General features: G+C 36.3%; 1 protein-coding gene across 8 annotated transcripts in view; it reads left to right on the forward strand.

Moving 5' to 3' along the window:
* Window positions 1-20,757, forward strand: part of NPAS3 (neuronal PAS domain protein 3) — a 610,089-nt gene that overhangs the window by 561,005 nt on the left and 28,327 nt on the right. For all 8 annotated transcript variants that reach the window (XM_027726870.2, XM_039386541.1, XM_039386534.1 and 5 more), the window contains one exon: window positions 16,178-16,371. In XM_027726870.2, coding sequence (XP_027582671.1) covers window positions 16,178-16,371 — 194 coding nt within the window. The remainder of the gene's footprint in view (window positions 1-16,177; window positions 16,372-20,757) is intronic.

Consider the following 20,757-nt stretch of genomic DNA (forward strand, 5'->3'; position numbering starts at 1 on the left):
CCTGTTTGTGTCAAAGCCAACTGTGATTACATGCTGTACTTCATCCTCAGCCTTTCTTCCCTGTGCTTGAATATTGTCAAATCATCTCTGTGTTCCAGCACATCACACTTCATTTTCTCAGGTCGGTACTTCCTTTGTTTTGATGGCTGCCCTGAACAGGCAAAATGAGATGCCAAAGAAAAAAGTACTCAGATTAGATAGTGTGAAGCTTAGCAGAACTTTAACAAAAAAAAAAAAAAAAAAAAAAAAAAAACCACACACCAAAAACAAACAAAAACAAACAAAACAAAACAAATAAACAAACCAAAAAACTGCCGTTCCTACCACCTTGTTGTGGGACAGGAGCAGGTAGCACCCCCGTCTTCATCAGGCGGCTGGCTTGGCTCCTTGCAAACTTCCCTGTTTGGTTCAAAACAAACAAAACTTATAAATAGAGACTTTTTTTCAATTTGATTAATATTTTTTCACATTCACCATAGGTGTCTCCACCCTAAAGACCTCCAAGCTTTACTAACTACTGTGAAGCAATATATGTAATAAGAAACATAAAATTGGTAGGGAATCATTATTCACTGTAGCTCGTTATATTTGATCAAAGTGTGATTAGAAAATCAAAATGCTCCATTCGCTCATGCAGATAGTACCACTTTGCATCTGCTATTCACTTTCTACATGAATAGGTGGTTGCAAACGGTTCAGGCTCATCATTTTCTCAAAAGCCAAATTTATTAATATAATTTGCTGTCATATGAAGCAATGTTCCTCTGTACTCACTCGTTTGACAAAATGGGAGACAAAAGGCACAGAGCATTTCGGTGTCCATCACCAGTGTGGTTGAAGCCAATAGTTGAATTGGAACCATTACCTGGGGCTTTCATTCCCTGATTTTACCTGATGTAATGACTTCTGGATAGTGATCTGGTTGTTGATTTGCTGGTTTTACCTTCTAGAACAGAAAATTGATTATGAGTGTTTCAGGCCATGCTTCCAAGAAAGAGTTACTATAGTGTAAATGTCTTTTTTCTCTACTCTCCAAAAGGCATATTCACTACTATATAACCAAGTAAGCCATTGTGCTTCTATTTCTGAATGTTTAAGTCTGCTTCTTTATTTGTTTGAGGAATGGTGTATGGTTTAGTCTATCTGCTTTACCCTATGGAGAAGGCAGAATATAGATATTTAGTGGAAAGAGTTTCAGTTTCTCCTTTTTAAAGCATCATTAGGAAGCCGTCATTCTAATAATAATAATTCCCATTTGACATCATGGAGGTAAAAAGAAATCACTACTGACATCAAAAACGAGGTGATATTTCAGCAGTATTATTTCACTGAAGATAAAATGGAAGTCTTTATTACTCCCAATGCTTTTAAAGAAAGCTGAGCAAGGCTTATACTGACCCTGGAGCTTATATACCTTAATGCATCTCTAACCAGTATGAAATAAGAAATTTTAGTTGTTACTGATACATTTTTTGGCTGTTCCTCCTTAGAATCAAGAATTTTGTGCCTGCTTATAGGAAAATAATCAGTATCTGAAAATAAAGTTGGAAGAACACAATTATTTTAATTTTCTTCATTAGTTGAAATTTATACAAAATACCCCAAACAAATGAAAACACTAAGTGTTTTACAAGAAATAGTAATTTTCTTGTAATTTTCTTGGAGTCTGTACTGCAAATTCATACAGATTGCATAAAGAGGTCTGAGCTCTGAAGAGGTTACCCTGAGGAGGGTTACAAGTCTTATTTCACTTTTTATGGATAAGTATTTTATTCTCTCTGAACTTCTTGTGTTCATTGCTGTGTGAATTGCTTGTTGAAAGGACACAGCCAAGGTCTATTTCATCAGTGGTAAACAATATGTTTTCCACTTTTGTTTCTGATAGCACATTTCCTTTTTACAGACATATTCAGTTATAATTCCAGTCTTTGTATGTTTTCCATCCTAAACCAAACAATATAGCACATCAGTGACTCTATCCAAATATGCATTGAAAAGAGTGTATCTTTGTAATACTTGACAATATTTCCTCAGTTTGAAATATATTCTTGGTCTACTGATGGTTGGTTGGTTAGTTGGTTTTAGGGGACATAAAAAGAGTAATATAGACTGCATACAATTAGAGCAATAGGATGCAAGTCTGGTGCCTTTAGAACTGACAGTATTGCTCCCATTAAAAGAAAGTTCAAGAAATATATATTCTTCCCATGGCTTCATTTGGTAGAGCTGGTCACATACTTGCAAGTAGTGCCTCCTCTGTATAGCAAGAAAAACCTGATCTAAATGTTTCGTAGTCTTTTCACAATCAAACATAAGGAATTCTTGCAATTAAATATGTGGTGGGACCATCATGTTATTTTGTTCCAGGCAAATATGTTGATAACAGAGCAGTCACAGCTTATCTGCTGTTGAATTACTGCTTCTCAGTTATTCTCAGAAAAAGTTCTGAATTCTTAGAGGTGTGCAAATATTTAATGGTTATGAGCCTTTAAAAAATAAAAATTAATAGTTACCACTTACAGTGAAATATTTAAATCTGAAATGAACTCTGCTTTTTCAATGTAAACAAATCTCATTCTATGCACAAATAGTTTGGACATTTTCCCCAAGAATTTATGCATGCATGACTTGAATGCTCAATTTTGTTTCATGTGAACTCAGTGGCCAGGTGGGCTTTTGACATATTTTGGAAGGTCCAGGCATGTTTCTTCTCTGAAGTATTAGATAATCATATTTCTTCTTAGAAATTGTTATCGTATTAGCTTTTTCATTAATTTCTCCTTTCAGTTTTTGTGATCGCATTGTTGTATTATTGTATTGTTACAAAGACTATGTTGGTTAAGTCAGTCCACCACTAACACTGTGCTTAAGAGATAGCTAAAAGCAGAGACCTGTTTCAATTAGCTCACAGGGCATCAATGGACACAGCCTGGATCTTCCACAGTGTTAGGAATGGGGAACTGGACACGGTTTTTCCCAAGGAAGCAAGAAGCTGATTCTCGATACCCAAACATGCATTATGGATTGTTTTCAATCACTTTATAGTCATATGGATTCATAAATTTTTATATGGTTGCAAGATACAGACTTTGATGGTACAAAACTCACAGAAGAGCTTTAGATCACCATAGGGGAAGTTTATGTTGACAATTTATCAGCTCTTTACCGTCAAGGAAAATTGTTTTTTAGTGCCTGCCTATTAGCGATCACATGCATATTATGAAATTGAGTTTTGGGGAGGCCAAGCTGCCATCTGTCTTTTCTGTATTTTTTTCACAATGCATCATTCTAAAGTTAAAAGTTTCTGTGCTCCAAAATGATGTAAAATATGAGATGCCTACAATAGAGACACTTGGAAAGAAAAATGTACTAAGTAGAGATGTAAATCTTTATAGACTTTATAAACAGGCAACTACTGATGCTATACTCTATGTTTTAGCTTCAAGTGCCCTCCATGTTCCGCATGTGCCATAGTGCCCAACACATACTCTTACTCTAGATTTCAGGGTTGCTAAACTGATAACTAATTAATATATATCTCAAGGAGTGTGAAAATATTTTTTCCATAAACTCTTTCTGGTTCAGGTTTTTTGTGGGGTTTTTTTGTGTATATGTTGTGAAATAGAACTGCAAATGCCTGATGTAGAGAATGAAAAAGATGTGTTCAGTTTCTTTTCTGTGTTCTGATATGCTAAGATTTTATCAAAAATATTGTTTTCCTGTAAAAATATCTGCCTCAGAGAAAATCTGCTGTGTAGCTGTCAGGATTACACCTCTCAGAATATACCTGTGGTGATTCTGTTAAATTGATAAAAACAGAACACTTTGCTATGTAGAAGGATTGCTGAAAATATTCTGAGGTCCTTTCATGTGTAACAGCACTTATATGGCAGTACATTTATTGTGCTATAAATTCCATCACTGATTTTGGCCATTTCAAATTGATTCTGCAGTAACTGTAAGTAATGAACCTTACAGACAGAGCCAAGAAAAAAAAAACAAACCAATAAACTTGTGGCAGTAGAAATACAAATTGTAGAGTTCATTTAGCCTCAGTTTTTATCAGATCATGCAGCGAATACTCCACAAAGCCAGAGAAATATCTAACAAAATATACACTGCCATAACCCTGGCTTGCTTTAAATTTAGCAGCTAAAGCAGACAGTCAATTATCCAAAGTACATGTTTGTACGAAATGTCCTGGGGATTTCACCTGAGATTTAAGGAAGGTGCTCAGCATAAGTCAATGAAAGTGGAGAAATTATAATAGAAGTGACTTAAACAGCATAATGAGCCAAATCCTGTGCTGTCTTACATGGTCTAAGCAAAACAAGGCACCACTGAATTTCATAGGAGTGCAGATTGATGTGCAGTAAGCTTATAATGACTCATCAGATCAAAGTGTACAAAAGTCTTCAAAATTTGCATATGTTTCTAGACAATTTCCCTTTCTTTACTAAAAAGTTCTACCAGGTTAACAAGAATGACGTGATATCTTTTTTCCGGGTACCTTTAACGATGCCATAGATTTTAGCAGAGAATTTCTGTGCTTGCTAAAGATTTCCATAGGAAGGTTTTAAAATCCATCAAAAAGATGGCGTTCTAAGGCTTTTCGCATTAGTTTTCTATAGGAAACAAACTGATCTTGATTTGTTAAATATTGTGTACATTTCTCACAATCTTTCAGATCATTTAGAGTCTTATTTTACAAGTAGACCATAGATCTAGTCCCACTAATTCAGTGGGCTGGGCATGAGATTAAAGTTTATATACATGTACATATGTGTTCTACCCTTTGTTGTTACATGAAGAGCTAACTTCAGATTTAACTCAAATACAAAAAAGACTAGTTTTCTTCTACATAGCTTTCTTAGCAACATTACAGGAGAGAGGAGAAAGGCCATGTTTTATCTTCTGTGCTAAAAAAAAATGTCTGGGTAGGGTTCCTACAAGCCCTGCATCACAGCTTGCATGCTCGTATATCTTACAGTCTTCATTGAGTGCTGAATTCATTCTGTATGTGTTCTTATACCTAACTGCATATATTTCTGAACCCCTGTATTGTCTGTAAGAGATATTAAATCCTCATTTTGAGATCAAAATGCTTGAGTCCACTCTAGCCTTATACAGGAGACAAAGAAACTTGTTGTCTAAGGCATATTCCTTGCCACTCTCTGTAAAAAAGTCTATTTTGCCAATTTGTCCACTTTACATCAGTAGCCTGAGTGACACACGGAGCTAAAAAGATGCAGGAACTGAGGCTTTCAGTTAAGCACCAAATATAGTGAAAGTCATAATAAAATAATGGGAATGCTTTTCTTCCTTTCACCCTCTGCTGTTTCGTGTTGCAATGAGGAAGACAGTGAGTGAGTCTGAAGTCTTGTGGATAGCCCCTGGTAACTAAGAGCAAAGAAACCTTGCTCATTATCTCTACTCTCTTCCTGAATAAACATTTCAGCCATTGTAAATGAGTGTGACATGAAAGGCAAATGAATGGCTCTCATTCTGGATGAGAAACACTTGACAGCTGAGCAAACTGTAGGTTGTTGTAAAGGTGCAGATCATATGACCAGTGGATGATGGGGCAGGCATACCATTTATTTCCATATGACCTAAGATGCATCATACTCTTAAATGAGAGATTCCCAGCCTTACAGAGAGTAAGTCCTAGGTGTTCAAACTGAGTTTTGGTTAGAACTGAAGTGTGTGAAAGACAGAGTTGTTCTAATTTTTTTCTTATTATTTTATTGAATTACATAGAAAATCTTAATCATTTATAAGGAAAGGTTCAGTGTGGATTGACAGATGGCGTGCAACACCCCAACTCTATTTCATTTATAAATATGATTGATGTGGAGGTAATTTCTCGGTAACCTGTTTTTCAAAAAAAAAAGGTATTCTAAGTGGTGGGTTAGTAAAAGAAAATTAATCTCTGCATGTTAAACTTGCCAGCTTTTGAATTAATTGCATGAGAATGACAATCAATTAATAAATGTTAAGCAAACAACAGAAAATCAGTGAATTAAAAATTACTAAATTGATTCCAATGCAGATAAAGCAAGAGGCTGCCATAATTCTTCAGTGTAGATTCAACAACACGAATCTTGTCTCATCAGTTTTTCCTCCCCATTTATCCACATCTAGCATTTAAAACAATGCTGTTTCATTATGATTTTTACAAATAAATTGCTATGTATAATCTAGCTTGCTAAATTAAGTGGATTATAGAAAGAAATCATAAATAGTAGTCCATTTGTAGCTGTCAAGGAGAAGGTCATAGCTTTGCCAAGGCCATCCATCTCCAAGTGGAATGGAATCTTTTTCTTCAAAGGGAAATCACATCCTTGTTTGGGTGGACTTAGCTAGTAAGGACAGTACACATGGCTGCTTCTCTGGAAAGGCTTTCATGGCTAGCCCTAGCATTCTCCTACAGCCAGAGTCTCTGTAAAGCCATTTTAGGGCTTGGGGCTTGCAGTTTTAATGCCAGATACTTTCTTTATCATGACCATGTGAGATGTATTTAAAACTGTTCAAATATAACACTGAACACAGTCAAAGAACTACTGACATTATATCTTGGCAGACATACCAAAAGACCTTTACTTCCCTATCATCATTCCTTTTTGCTATCTGGATGTGGAGCCGTTACTAGCCACCTGTGGAAGCTATTCTAAAATTTACAGTTGTATTTTTCATAAAATTGGCTCATATACTTTGCTGTCTCTCTTCCCCTTTTAAACGGAAAATTTGTATTTTAGATTCATTTAAGTGTCATTGATAGGCAGAAAGTGAAAGCATATTAATAAATATGGAAATTAATCTTTTTTTGCCTATCTCCACCTTTGCTTTCGTCACAGTTGTGATGTTTTGCAGGAAAGCTCACACATTCTGTTGTGTGATCTTTTGGTAGACCTTGCATGCTTGTATACAGCCAGCAAAAATTGGGCCATGCTAGGGGAAAACATACAATTATTAAAATAAAAAAAATGGCTGCTTTTTGCTGTAGGAGTATATATACCAGACACCATTAGCACAAGCAGAGGAACCTTAGTATTAATGACATTCAAGAAATAGTTCTCAGCCTTTTTCACTGTGTGTCCCTGCTTTACTACGAGAAAATCTCAGATCTTTCTACCAATTTAGCCACAAAATTAGGAGGAGCGAATGTAATTTTCCTTGACTAGCTTCAGAATGAATTCTGGGGTTGCAGAATTCCACCACAGGTGGAGAGCTTGAGTAGAACATAAACATTCCTGTCTTAATCAAGGCTGAGTTGGGGAATCCATTTCTGTCTTTACAGACAACAGCATTAATATATTTTTTCTCCTTGTATGGGAAAAGTACATTAATATCAGATACTTTGTTTTATCTAGTCCTTTCTCACTTATCAAGTCCTTGCACAGAATCACCTAAGGTAATTGTTGGACTGCTAAGAACTACATCAAAGAAAGCAGTAAGGAAAAAAACAAACTAAAAACCTTTTATTTCTCCCTCCAAAGATAGAAATAAAGACCCTACATCTGAAGAATACTTATTATTGGTTGTCTTTAGTGCAATAAGGTTTGGTTACCCTGACACACAGGATTGAAGCTTACTTTTTTTAAACAACCTTTTCACCCTTTCTGTTGCAGAATTTTCCACCCCCCCAATACTCTGATAAACTGCATTGGAACTGGTGCAACAAAAGTCATTTTTCAGGTTCGACTTTCACTGCTGGCAGGAGCACCAGAATTCTGGAATAGTGAGCTTCAAGAGAGTTTGCTCATGGGCAGGAATGACAATTCCTTTATTGGAACCTTGCACACTTCAATAGCAAAATGCTTTTAACTTTCTTTAAATAGTATTAAGGAAAAAATATCCTTAAGGCATTATTTTTAAAGGAGACTTCAAACATTCTGTGAGGGGAAAAAAATGCAACATATTTGAACACTGAGGGATTTGCAGTGACAAATCTGTTAAAGTGAACCTGTCTTTTGAATTTCAGGGTTAAATGAGTATTGGCCACAAATCAGGGATGCAGACTAACAAAAATTCTGAGATATTTCAGATTTCTATCTTGACCAGCAGTAGCCAGAATGTATAATAGATCAAGAGTTGGATTCAATGATCCTTATGGGTCCCTTCCAGCTCAGCATATTCTGTGATTCTGTGATTTATAAATAAGTTAGTTATGTTAGCTAGGTTTTAAATAACTATGTTTCATTTATTCCTCTGAATTCAACATAAAAAATCCATTATAACATTTGCAAGAAGTGTAAGACAATCCCAGGTTCTTAATCTTTTTTACTACATGGACTTAATTCTTCGATAACTCAATATTAAAAATTTTAGAGTTTATATTTAAAAGCATGTGTGAAGCAAACAGATATGCAAGGGTAAATCTGTTCGTCTTGAATCATTCTGCAAATGGTCTGGTCTGGAGGTCGTATCAAAGAGATTCTTTTTCCAGCTTAAACCTGTCTTTTCTAAATAGATCTCAACCTGATCTCATTTAATGCATTGATGTCTGGTTTCTTAGTCATTATATTTGCTGTATTACATATCAAAAGGACTCTTGAGAAATTCCCCTGAATTGATAATTCTAATTTCTTATGTATAGCTACTCTATATTCACTCTGAGGACAGCTGTATTGTATGCTAAACCACGAATTGTAAAAATTGATCCCTTTGTATGTAGGTTTGTATTAAATTGAGATACTCTATTTTTTTCCTGTTTGTTACCACACTTGGGTTCCTGGTGTCAGTTTGTATTTGGCTGTTTGAGCATATTAAAGTTTTGCTAGTGCTTATGATGTTCTTGCCAAGAGCACTCTTGCAGCAATCTGCACTAGAACAGCCTTTGTGCCAATTACTTCAAAAAGTATTCTGTTACAAACCCAATTTTTATGGTTACTTTTTCAGGTTGCAGTGTGTTGATTTCATTTAGTTTCTTCTTTTCCCATTTTTTTAATGTTGATCTTCTTCAAATGCTTCTAAGTTTTGGATTATGAAAAAACAATGCATTGTTGATAGATTGAGTTGTTAATAAGACATCTTATAAAGATTCAAAGGTATTAAAATAAAACCTAATAACTTGAATGACTAACACTGCATATATTTAAAAGATACTATTTAATAGTGGAAGATTTGGAGCTCTTATTGTAAGGTTTGATTATGTAAATGGAAACCTTTGCAGTTGTATAAAGCAAAATAAATGAAAAATTTTAATGTGCAATGACAGCACAATATTTCTTTTTATTTTATAAATCTGATTGCAGGAGTGTCAGGTCTACAACATCTTTTATTTAGAGAAAAGTAGCTTGCTAATGCAATGCAATCAATGAAAAATTCTAACACAGGAAAGGATGTGTTATCGTTAACATATTTTACAATGCACATATGGTTTTGAAAGGTCTTGATCATGCAGCTTTTACTACTGTGATGTATACCAATGCAAGACTTGACCTAAGAATTCTGACATGAGAACCATCATGGCAATATAGATATGTGTCCATATACAACACAGGACAGTGTGCTATGCTATCCTAAACAATAACTGCTAATCTACTATCTCAAATTAAAAAAAGTAAATGCTGTTATGTAACACAATGAAAAATCAGCCATAAATTTAGGATCTAATAATGTTAATCTACAGCATCTGTAAATGCTGATAGTAAATATATTTTTACTAATTATTCTTGACCAACCTATGGTCTGCTGTACATTTCCCAGGCTATTAAGATTTGATAACTCTTGACAGACATTTACACACTCTTGAAAATGCCTTTTTTTTTTTTTATGGCAGCTTTAGCAGTTGTTTATCAACAGTCTTCCATTACTCCCACAGAGTATTCTTAAGGTAACTTTAACCTAGACAATATAACATGGGCAATGTCAGGTTCGTGTTTTGTCTTCACTCTTTTGGAGAGTTAGAAAGCTGTCCCCATTCCCTGCCCTTTAGTTTGTTATCTAGTCTGGGGTAAGTGGGAGGTAAGAGATTCTGCATTCTGAGGTTATAGAACTACCGTTTTTTTGCATGTGTGCTCAAAACTGTAAATTTAGTGCAGAAGAGCAGCTGTTCCCTGTGGTGTACTTGAATGAAAGTGACTGTGGCTATTGTGCTTGCTACTGATCTCAACATTCCTCATGTGCAATCAATAATACTCTACTCAGGTCACATTAGGGATAGAGCAAGTACTACGAACTGAGCCTGCCACGCTGGGGTGTTTCTTGTGTGATGCTTGTCTTTAAGTGCCAATGAGTTTGAGGTCTCATAAGGATACTTTTTTAAACCCCTTAGGATTAGCCTAAATTCTGCCTCTGACTATTTTAAGCAGTAGAATAGCTTTTGAATCTTATTATTTGGAGAGAGTGATAACAGAGGAAAGATAGGAAAAGCCTAGAGTGTCTTCAAAAACTAGTATTGACTTTTTAACAATAAAATACATCCTGAGACGAAATATGCTGTTTAAATGTAAATACCATTTCCATTTTCAGACTGTCTTTTGCAGGTGTATTTGAAGGGATTTGAAATGTACTTGTAGATGGAAAAGAGGCTATTGACCTTGAAACTATGTATGTGTTAGGAATAATGTTCACCCTCCTTGAAATCAGGCTCGTATTCTTTGAATGAGTGCTCAAGACCACAGATCTGAGCAGTGGTTCAGGTGGCATTCAGTGCATAACTCAATCAAGACTGACTGCAAAGCTGTTTCTCAGGAATCATAGATTATTGCCTCGTCTTTTTTTCATCTGCCATGGTTCCGAATGACTCACCCACAGCTCCACTTTGTTCCGGTGCGGACTTGATATAATAGGACAAGGTTTATGTGTAGAAGCAATGATTTTTATTGGATGGACTACTTTGGTCAGAAAAAGAAAACCCAAACATACAGGCTTTTCCACATACGAGCACTTTTTCAAGGCTAAAGCTGAAGTAACAAACTTCTGACTCAAGTAAGTGTTGAGAATAATTACTGTAAGTAGACATGTATTCTGTTGTGCTGTCCAAGAGAAAAGATAGATGATGCTTATGAAGTTGGAGATGGCTGATGTTAACAAGGGAAAAGATGATAAAATGGTTATTTTATAGATTAAAAGAGGATTGATACAACATTGATACAACAGGAGCATGCATCTGCAAACTTTAATTTACGTGATGGATACAAATCCATCATGTAAAATGCATATGCAAGCCTAATGTATCCTTTGTATGTTAAGCTAACTGTACACAGGATGGAGAATTGATCTGTGTGTGTACAGAAAGTTGGATGCATTTGGGACTCCTCAGACTTGCTGCACATGTGAGATAGTCCAACATATTGCAGCTGTAGCTGCTCATTCCTTTTTAACACCAAAATGTCATGCTCCATAGGACCTCCTGTTAGCAATACTGCAATGTTGATAGAAATGCAGTAGGTTTGAGAATGGGATACACAAGTATTTCTGGAACTACAAACACAAGGCCTTACTGGACCTCTCAGATCCCAACTACTGCTGAATATAGGCCAGTGACGTCTTTTTCCAAAGCTTTCCTGAAGACTCTGAGAGCGAGCAGGCTTTGATCTCAATGAGAATGGGCTATGGAACCCCAGAAATAAATGGTTTCTGGCCATGAGAAAATATAAGCAAGTAGAAATGTTATAGTGACTACAGTGGGGCACAGGGAAGAAAGAAGATAATTGTGATAAAGAAACCTATACTGAAGTTTAGGTTGATAGACATGGATATATTTTGATGTCAGAAAAGGAACAACTTTCAGATAGCACTATGTGAATTCCAGATGTGACAGTGGACTCTTTTTTTCTTTTCAAAGTCCAGAGGACAGCCTGCTTCCAATGTTCAGTCTTACCTGAGAAATCACCTGAAACCATATAAGAACTCTTTACCTTATGGAGTATTAAAACATTTGTTTCACTGGTGCCACAGACAGGTTTTGAGATGTATGTCCGTCTATCAGTGAAGGAACACACAACTCTTCAAAAGAAAAATATAAGAACAGGGCTATAGTGTGTAAGATATTTCTTAAATCAATTTAACACTTTAAATTAATTGTGTTTTAAAGATTTACATATTGATTTTGGAAGTATAAAATAATATCTTTGAGAGACTAAAACAAATATATATATCCTTCAGAATCACAGTTATTTCTGTAAATGGGGATAAATGTGTGTGTGAGTTGTTTGTAAACTCACTAAATAAATATCTAGGCACACAAACTAAATTAGGATGTTTTCCTATATGACTTTTAAAAAATTGATTATAAGCTATAATTTTAAGACTTCAAATTTAATATATTATTAAGAGAAATGAGCTGGAGGGACAACTTCTGCCAGTGCTGTGGTTTCACACACACAATAAATTGGCATAGTGATTTACACAGAGAACAAAAGAAATAGATTAGAAATTTATTTCGAATTGAAGTTTTAGTTTTGAAGAACACAGAGACATCTGAAAGGTGAAATTCATAGATTTTTCATGCTTGCAGGTTTTTATAGCCTCTGGTAATGCATGTCCTTATTCTGACATCATATGTATGTGAAAAAATGGATGTAATATTTAAAGACGTCTTTTGACAAAGAAAATATTTCCATTTCCAGAGGTGAGATTTAGCTTTAAAGGCTGATGAGCAGGTTCCAGATGTGTTTTTCAATCACTGGACTTTCCTATTAAGCACTGACAGAGGGAAGGTTTTATCAAAGTCTTTGTGATATGCTTGTTTACAATGAGTAGACATTAGTAGAGCACATCTAAGTGCGTATCGCTAACAGATGACTAAAGAGAGCATATGGCAGGGAAAAGAAATATATATTTGTCCAACCAGTGTGGCTTGTTAACACTCCCACACTCATAAACTGTGTTTACATGTACTTACAATATTTTGCAAATCCTTTTTCTAATCAGCTAAAAATAAAAGCCAAATAATTTTTTTGCACTGTTGGAGTTTCAGGCAAAGTTGATTTAGACTTTGCTTTTTAACAAGTCGGTTAAATAGTGCAGAAGATTTTTACAGTAGTTGTTTTGCTTCAGCATGACATCTTTACAGCAGTATATGTGTTATTTTCATTTCACAGTGTTAAAAGTTTTATTTTTGTAGAACACTTTTTTGTTCTCCCACCTGTCTATCCAAGAGTAATTATTATACAACCAGGTTACACTACAAGCAATAACACAGATCAGAATGACCTGCGCTAAATCCTGGTCTAGATCAGGTTACAATGTTTATTTTGACATTAAGATTTCCCTCTGTTTCTATAGGATGAATCATAGAATCATAGTTACAACACCTACTAATAAACAGTTTTTAAGCAAAAAAGTGTCTGAACTGTTAACCCAGTTCCAGTAGAGTGAAAAAGGAGTCTTGATATTGATTAATTTAGGAGGTAGATGAAGAAATGCTGGGGAAATCTGTACAGCTCTTGACATATGAAGGTTCTGATGATTCTATGATCTGATGATTAACCCACCTTTTTATAATGGACAGAATACATTATCACTGTCTTCTCTTGCTGTGACATCTAAATGTGCCAGTCTATTCATATAGCGTTATTAGAAAGAAGACAGTTACAGTTTAAAGATGGATTTGGACTGTTGCATACTTTTCAGAAGGAAGCATTTATAAAGAAAACTGCACAGAAGAACTGCATTTACTTTTGATTTTCAGTATATTCCTAGCAAATTTTTATTAAATATTTACATCTGGAACCAAGTATTGTCCTTCATAAAACAGTTTATTCTTGCAATTTAGCTTCATTAAAGTCATAATACTGTTTTAGGATATGAGAGACTAGTGCTGTGGGATTGAATTATAAAGAGATTAATTTTAGCTACAGGAGATAATTGACCCTATAATTCCTATCACCCCTAATCCCAGTTCAAATGAACCAGTGTTAAAAGTGGCAATACTCACAATATAGAACAAGGTCATGACAGTTAGAATTGTTTTTTACTACCAATTAGATTTCCCACTTGGTGCATTTGACTAATGGTGTCATAGAAAGTGATTTCAGGCATGGAAATACAGTTTCTATATGGGCACACAGGCAGTGGAACTGATGAGCAGTTTGCTGTACATTTTCAAGTGTACAGAATCAAAATGTTGGGTTTTCTTTGAGTGCTGACCCCTAAAATTTGAATTCACTTGGGGATTTAGAACATGTTTGGATCCATGGTAAAGCTAGAAACAAGCTAACTAATTTGAATCTGGAAACAAATTCTCTTGAAATTCAACAATGTTAATATATGGTGGTTCTAACATGTTTGGAATTGTCTCTTGGGGCAATGCTACATCTGAGGTGTATTCCAGATGAAGGATCAGAAAAAAAAGTGAGGTACTGTCTGAATAGAGAGTTGTTCAAAAACAGATCATGTTGATATTTAGCTGCAAATGACTTGAAGGTTTAAAAAAGTACAAAGAAGAGATAAATATGATGTATCTTAGAAATTCCCTCAAGTGATTGTGCCAACTTCAAACATATTAGCATAAGGAGTCTTATGAAAAAACAACAGAACAATACTTTTGCATAACATGTTCCCTATAAGATAATTTTTCACATTTTTACTAGTTATCCATCAGCATTTTTGCAAGCATTTACAGATTTGAGTTTTGCAGTAAGTTGAAATTGCATGATAAAAAGAGACAGATAATGATAAAAAGCAGATGTATATGGAAGCCTAGCTAGAAGGAGCAAAATATACTATTGCTGCCCCTCCTGTGAAGTTAATCCTGTTTCTTTTATCTATTTCTTCATTAGTTAATGAAGTCTTAAGAAAAATTAAAGTAAGTTTGAAATGGTGTTTTTGCATCCTTGCCTTTAGGAACTTTTTCAAATATTCATAGGATAGTTTGCCCTTGGAAGGTGCATCAAGTGTGAATTTAGGCATAATTACTTCAAACATAGGTGGTCAGAAACCTGCAACTGAAATGGACAAACAGAGCAGCTAATCACTTTCCTCATTCAGATTCACCACGCTGGCTAAGATCAAAATGTAAAATAATGGTGAAAAGAGATATTTTGATGGTATAGGTTAAAAAAAAAGGAACAAACTTTAAGGCTTAGATCACAGATCTGCTAGCATGAATTAGATTTGAATTTGGATGCGTTTTGTGATTTGCAGTCTTGTAAATCACTCCAGTGCCCCTGATATCAACCAACATCTCTGTTGACCTCTGGGTAGTGAGTCTGGGATGACAGTGAAAGTGGCCTTCATCTCCTGGAAGCCTTCTTGTAAAACAACAGGGTGAAAATCTGGGAGACCCTGTAACTGTCACTTCTTATAGCTTTCTTATCCATGAGCACAGGAACTGCAGTTTCCATTTTCATTTCAATATGTTGTAATTATATTCTTTTATTGGACAAAACAACCCCTCTATTTATCCACAGAACTCATAAAAGAGTGAAACTGGAAGTGGTGGAATATTCTTTTTCCGGAGTTTCAATTTACTCCATTCCAGGCAGTGTTCTTGGAATAAGGGTGAAATTCTTAGGGGTACAATCAGGTCTTCCAGGCATCTTCAGGCATTATCTTGTGGATATGAAAGAAACTACCACCCCTGGAGCTCTCCATACATACATACATACATACTAGTCAAAGTCATTACGCGTCTGCCAGCCCTTTAAAACCTTTGCTGTGGATGCAAGAAGACCATCCTGCAGCTGAGCTCATAGATCACTTACAGGCTGTTGTTTCTCAAATTGCCAACCACAAAGAAGAAATTTAAGGCAGTGAACAGTGTCTCCATAGTGTAGGTGACTAGCAATTCAATTAAATCCATTCTGAAAAAAATTCAAAACTGCTGATATTTCTGTCTCATATTCAATTCCCAAATGTTACGAAATTATTATTTTATTAATTTCCAACTTCCTAGTTTCAGTTTTATCACACTCCCTCTCTTGTTGAATTTCTACTTTGTTGTTATCTTCTTTCTTTCTGTAAGAATCACACAGCAAAAATCAATACCACAGAAATTCCTAGGTTTTTATTTGATGAATGTGAAGTATTTGCCTGTTATGTTCTTTTTTCCACTAGGAGAGACAGGGCATGTTGACAGCAAATATTAATAAGCTTAACACTAATACTGGTACTACTTAGTATGATTTTAGGTTGTGTCAAGTGATCTTTAGGGAATAGTAAAGAAACTGATGTCAAAATTGCATTCAGAATTCACTGGGTATTTTCTATTATTTTTATTTTGCAGGTGATTCATATAACAGGCCGATTACGTCTGAGAGTGTCACTATCACACGGTCGGACAGTACCCAGCCAAATCATGGGACTTGTTGTCGTTGCTCATGCTTTGCCACCTCCTACAATTAATGAAGTCAGGATTGACTGCCACATGTTTGTCACTCGTGTGAATATGGACCTCAATATCATTTACTGTGAAAATAGGTACAGCTTTTAGCTCCTTTTTTCTTTATTTTTGCTGTCTGTATTCTCTGTTTCATGGGCTTGCCAAGAAGTTTTGAAATTTGTGACTCCTGCAATGTCATCCTGGTATTGTATGAGAGCGCTGAATTCACTCTCATCATCACCACCTTCATTTTCATTACATTCTAAGAGGATAAAATAAATTAAAAACCATAATTTGCAGGATATCTTGCTGGAATAAGGGAAAATAGACCAGGAAGAATTCCTCTAAGCTTTTCCTGGTTTTTACAATCTTTCACTGTCCCTCTCAGAGTCAAAACTTGGGGCTAGACAGACGTTAGTCTGACCTGTATGCCTGTCCTTATGCTCTCCCATCCTCCCCTCCACAAGTTTTTCTGTCTGAAGTTTTAAAGTTTTCCGTTTTTGAACTAATTTGCAGATTACAGCACATCATGCTCAGTGTTTAATGGAACAGAAGCACAGATGGCCTAGATAGTAGGCTAGAGAGGTGGGATCTGTTGCAGTTAGAGGTGGGAAAACTGTAGAATAAAATTGGTTAAGGGCATACTGGGAAAGACAGCAGTGAAATGGAAACAGGTGATGAAGAGTTGGTTGAGGGGGGGCCACGTTCGATGTGAAAGCGACAAGTGATCTCAGAAGGTGAAAGATAGTATTTAAATTCAGCTGTCTGCTCACTGGGGACTGGATGTTTGTAGTATCAGGAGCTCCCCATGGTGGTCTGTCAGGGCAGGACCTGGCAGCCAGGGCCCATCCCACCATCCTAAAAGCTGAGGGGGGGCACAGGGACAGCCCCAGCCCCAGGCATTGGACACCTCCCTGGGGACAGGCAGTGGCGTGGGCTGGGATCTAGTCAGTAGAACACATGAACGGGCAGGGCTATGAGCAGCTGGAGACTGGCAGGGGCTGACAGCCCTGGAGGCTGACATGGGGGTCTGGGCTAGGGGGGGAGAAGCCCCAGAGGGCTGACATGAGTTCTGGGTGTGTGAAGGGCAGGGGAGGGAGGCTGGTCAAGACCATTAAGGCCTCATGGCCCTGAAAAATAAAAATAAAATCCAGGGAATGGGTATTTAGAGCAGAAGTGAAGATACATGAGAGGGAAGAGATAAGTAATAAAGTTTGGGTCCATTGATGGAAATCTGAGGTAGTGCAGAAAAGCTGGAAAGGAAGTAGGAAGGTAATGTAGCCAAAAGAAATTTTGTCAAGGGGACTTATCAGTGGAACAAACAAGATTATTACAGCAACCATGGCATATTATAAATTGAGTGGAAGCTTTCTGATATGAGCAATCATAATTGCTCAATCATAATGGAATACCTATGATCAGGATAGCACATCAATATAAACTTTTATAAAAAAGGATAAACCCAAATGTTTTGTTGAATCAGAGTCTTAAACAATTTAAAATAATCTTCCGTTTCAGTTATGAGGTTGTCACATTGCTGAACTGCTACAATATTACTTGCCTGTTAGAGAGAACACTTCATCTAAACTTCCAAAGCATTATCTAAAAGTGAATATATTATTCTCATTTTTAAGCTTGGAAAAACTGCTCCATGGAAAGTGGATTGCACAAGGTTATAGAGAAAGTGGATAACAGCATTAAAGTTTGGGCTTTTTGCCTGTGAGTCTATCCAGTGAGAATCCAGCTTCTGTATAATCTGGCAGCTGGCTCTAGGAATTAGGAGTAGGATCTAGAGGAAAACTTTTGCCTTAGTCTTTGATTTCACTGTAACCTACCTAGGTAGTAATGGAAAGCTACTACCACTTCAGAGTTTTTTGAAGGCCTCTGTGAAATGAGTTGCTGGTATCTATCTAGTTCCTCATGAACATATTTCCTTTTAACAAAATCGGCTGCACTTACTGTTACCTTCATTGGCAACCTCCATAAAAAAGCCAGGAATCAAATGGATGTGAAAAATGCACTATCCTATCAGGTCAAGTATGATATGAATTTTTAGGCCAAGTTAGAAAGATTTATGCTTTTTCTGCTGTCCGTTTGGCATTTTTATCCGCCCTAAATTGTTGGGGTTTTTTTAATTAAACATTTTTCTCAAACCTTCCCTTTACATTCATGTAGCAATAAACTTTCAAGTGCCTGAGAAAGGCATCACTGAAAACTGTAAAATGCCTCAGATTAGGTACACTGATTGGTAATCACATAGAAAAGCCTGATATCATGTGGTAAACTGTGGTAAACCAGCAATAAAGTGTTGAGCTTATTAATGTTTTTCATTTGTTAAAGGCAACATTATAAAACAACTTTTCCTTGTTTGTGATAGATTTTATCTCATATGCTAATGTAGAATGCATATGATGGTACTTGAATTTATGTTGCAATAGTTTCGCTTTAGGTCCCTGATGTCACTGTTGAAAATAGTTCATAAAAATATTTTCAAATAGTAGAAACACTTTCGCCAGTGCTGGGAGGTGAATGTGAGCTCATAGACTCAGTGGGATTTCCAGTGATGAAAAATGGAATAAGACTGACAGGACTTGGATTTCATAGCAGGTGCAAAGCAGAATATGACTCTAAAAACTGGGAGAATGAAAAAAAAAAACAGAAGATGGGAAGGAATTAACTGAACAGCTGATTGAAGCTGCCAGATTAATTATCTGGGCGTTTGCCAAGGCCGTTCTCTGAGTCAGGGAAGTTGGGATCTCTCTTCTGGGACTATAGAAAAGGAGATAAGTATCCCATCATGAATATATGGGCTCGACTCCTGGCCCTTGCAGGCAGCCAGGAGATTCTTTGTGGTGCCACAGTAAAGCAAGCACAACATTGATGAAAACAGAGAAAAATGGATTCATGCTGGGCAAGCTGTAAGCACTATTTATGGAGCAATGGGGAGTTACTGGCAGCTGCAGGGAGTATGGAGCAGAAGCCATGCCACTTAACTGAAATGAATGCTCACAGTGGACCATTGGATCAGCAGGGGTGAGATCAATAGTACTCCTAGTTTTCCAAGTGGTTGACTGCTTGCAACAGCAGTGAGCAGGAGCGACATTAGTCAGGTCTTTGGGTGCATCTTGTTACTTTTCTCTGAATGAAGAGATCTACTTTAGAATCCTGGACTCAGTGCACAAACTGGTCAAGTTAGCTTCCCTTTGAGACAAGATCTATAAGGTAGTACACTGGCTATTTCTAACAATTAATATATTGCTTCGAGAGTGTAAAATATAGATGCAAAATTTTGTTGCCTAAAATGCGGCATATTAATCTGTCTCTTTTAGGATTCATGTCATCTAAGCTTTACCATCTAGTCTAAAATAGTCAATGGAGTACAAAAAGCACCTGCAGAGGACAAATCATGTCACATGGTGATAAACAATTAAAAGCAAAATAAAGACGCTGCTGTGTTTTCAGAGTCAACTGCTAAGGATTGGAGAACATGTGGAGATAGCTGATAGTACAGTTTAATGTGGACTGCTATAGCCATATCTGCTACTATATGCTCAAAAGGAAATAATCACATGGAAGAGGTTTGGCTTATTAGCCATATAGTGGTTGTAAGTAGTTCCTTCAGACTTGCAGAAACAGTCTACAGGTCTACAAATGAGTGCACAGTCTGTTCCTCATTCAGCAAAGCGCTGTACCATATACCTACCTTTAAATTTCAATCATGTTATCAGTCCTGTTAGTCAGTAGAACCACTGATCTGCTCAAACATAATCCTATGCTTATGTTTTATGGGATGAGGTCCGTGTATTCAGTAAAACCAGGTTCTTACTCATAAACCTATTACTTTATTTTGTCACAGGACTTGGGTGCCACAAGATCTATCTCTTAACAAGTGCTCCAAGATATACCATATTTATTTTACTTTATCCATGTAAATTATTTCTTTTCCATCTTTAGTACCTTTCATATAAGCATAAGTGTTCTATTTGATGTAATTTCTTTTGCTTCTGTTTTTGATGTCATTGCTTACCATTGAACATCACTTATATGTGGATATTCTCTCTCTTTCTTCTTCCACATTTTTCATTTAAAAAAAATCCTATGTCCTTCATATGTCTGTCTGAAACATCTCTTCCTTAAAATTATAGAATCACAGACCAATTTAGGTTGGAAAAGACCTTTAAGATCCTCAAGTCGAACTATAAATCAAGCACTGCCAGGTTCACCACTAAACCATGTCCCTAAGTGCCACATATACACATTTTTTAAATACCTCCAGGGCCGGTGACTCAACCACTTCCCTGGGAAACCCGTTCATCCCAATGCTTGATAACTCTACTAGTGGAAATACTTTTCCTAGTATCTAATCTAAACCTCCCCTGGCGTAACCTTAAACTTAAGGGGTTGTGAATCTGCTTCCACAGTTGCCTTGCAATGTTTGCTAATTTTTATCTGTGAAGACTTTACACAAACAGGCTACTGCAGAG

The sequence above is a fragment of the Pipra filicauda genome, unplaced genomic scaffold (genome assembly GCF_003945595.2).
Source record: "Pipra filicauda isolate LSUMZ 115617 unplaced genomic scaffold, ASM394559v2 scaffold11_size5308982_pilon, whole genome shotgun sequence".
NCBI lineage: Eukaryota > Metazoa > Chordata > Aves > Passeriformes > Pipridae > Pipra > Pipra filicauda.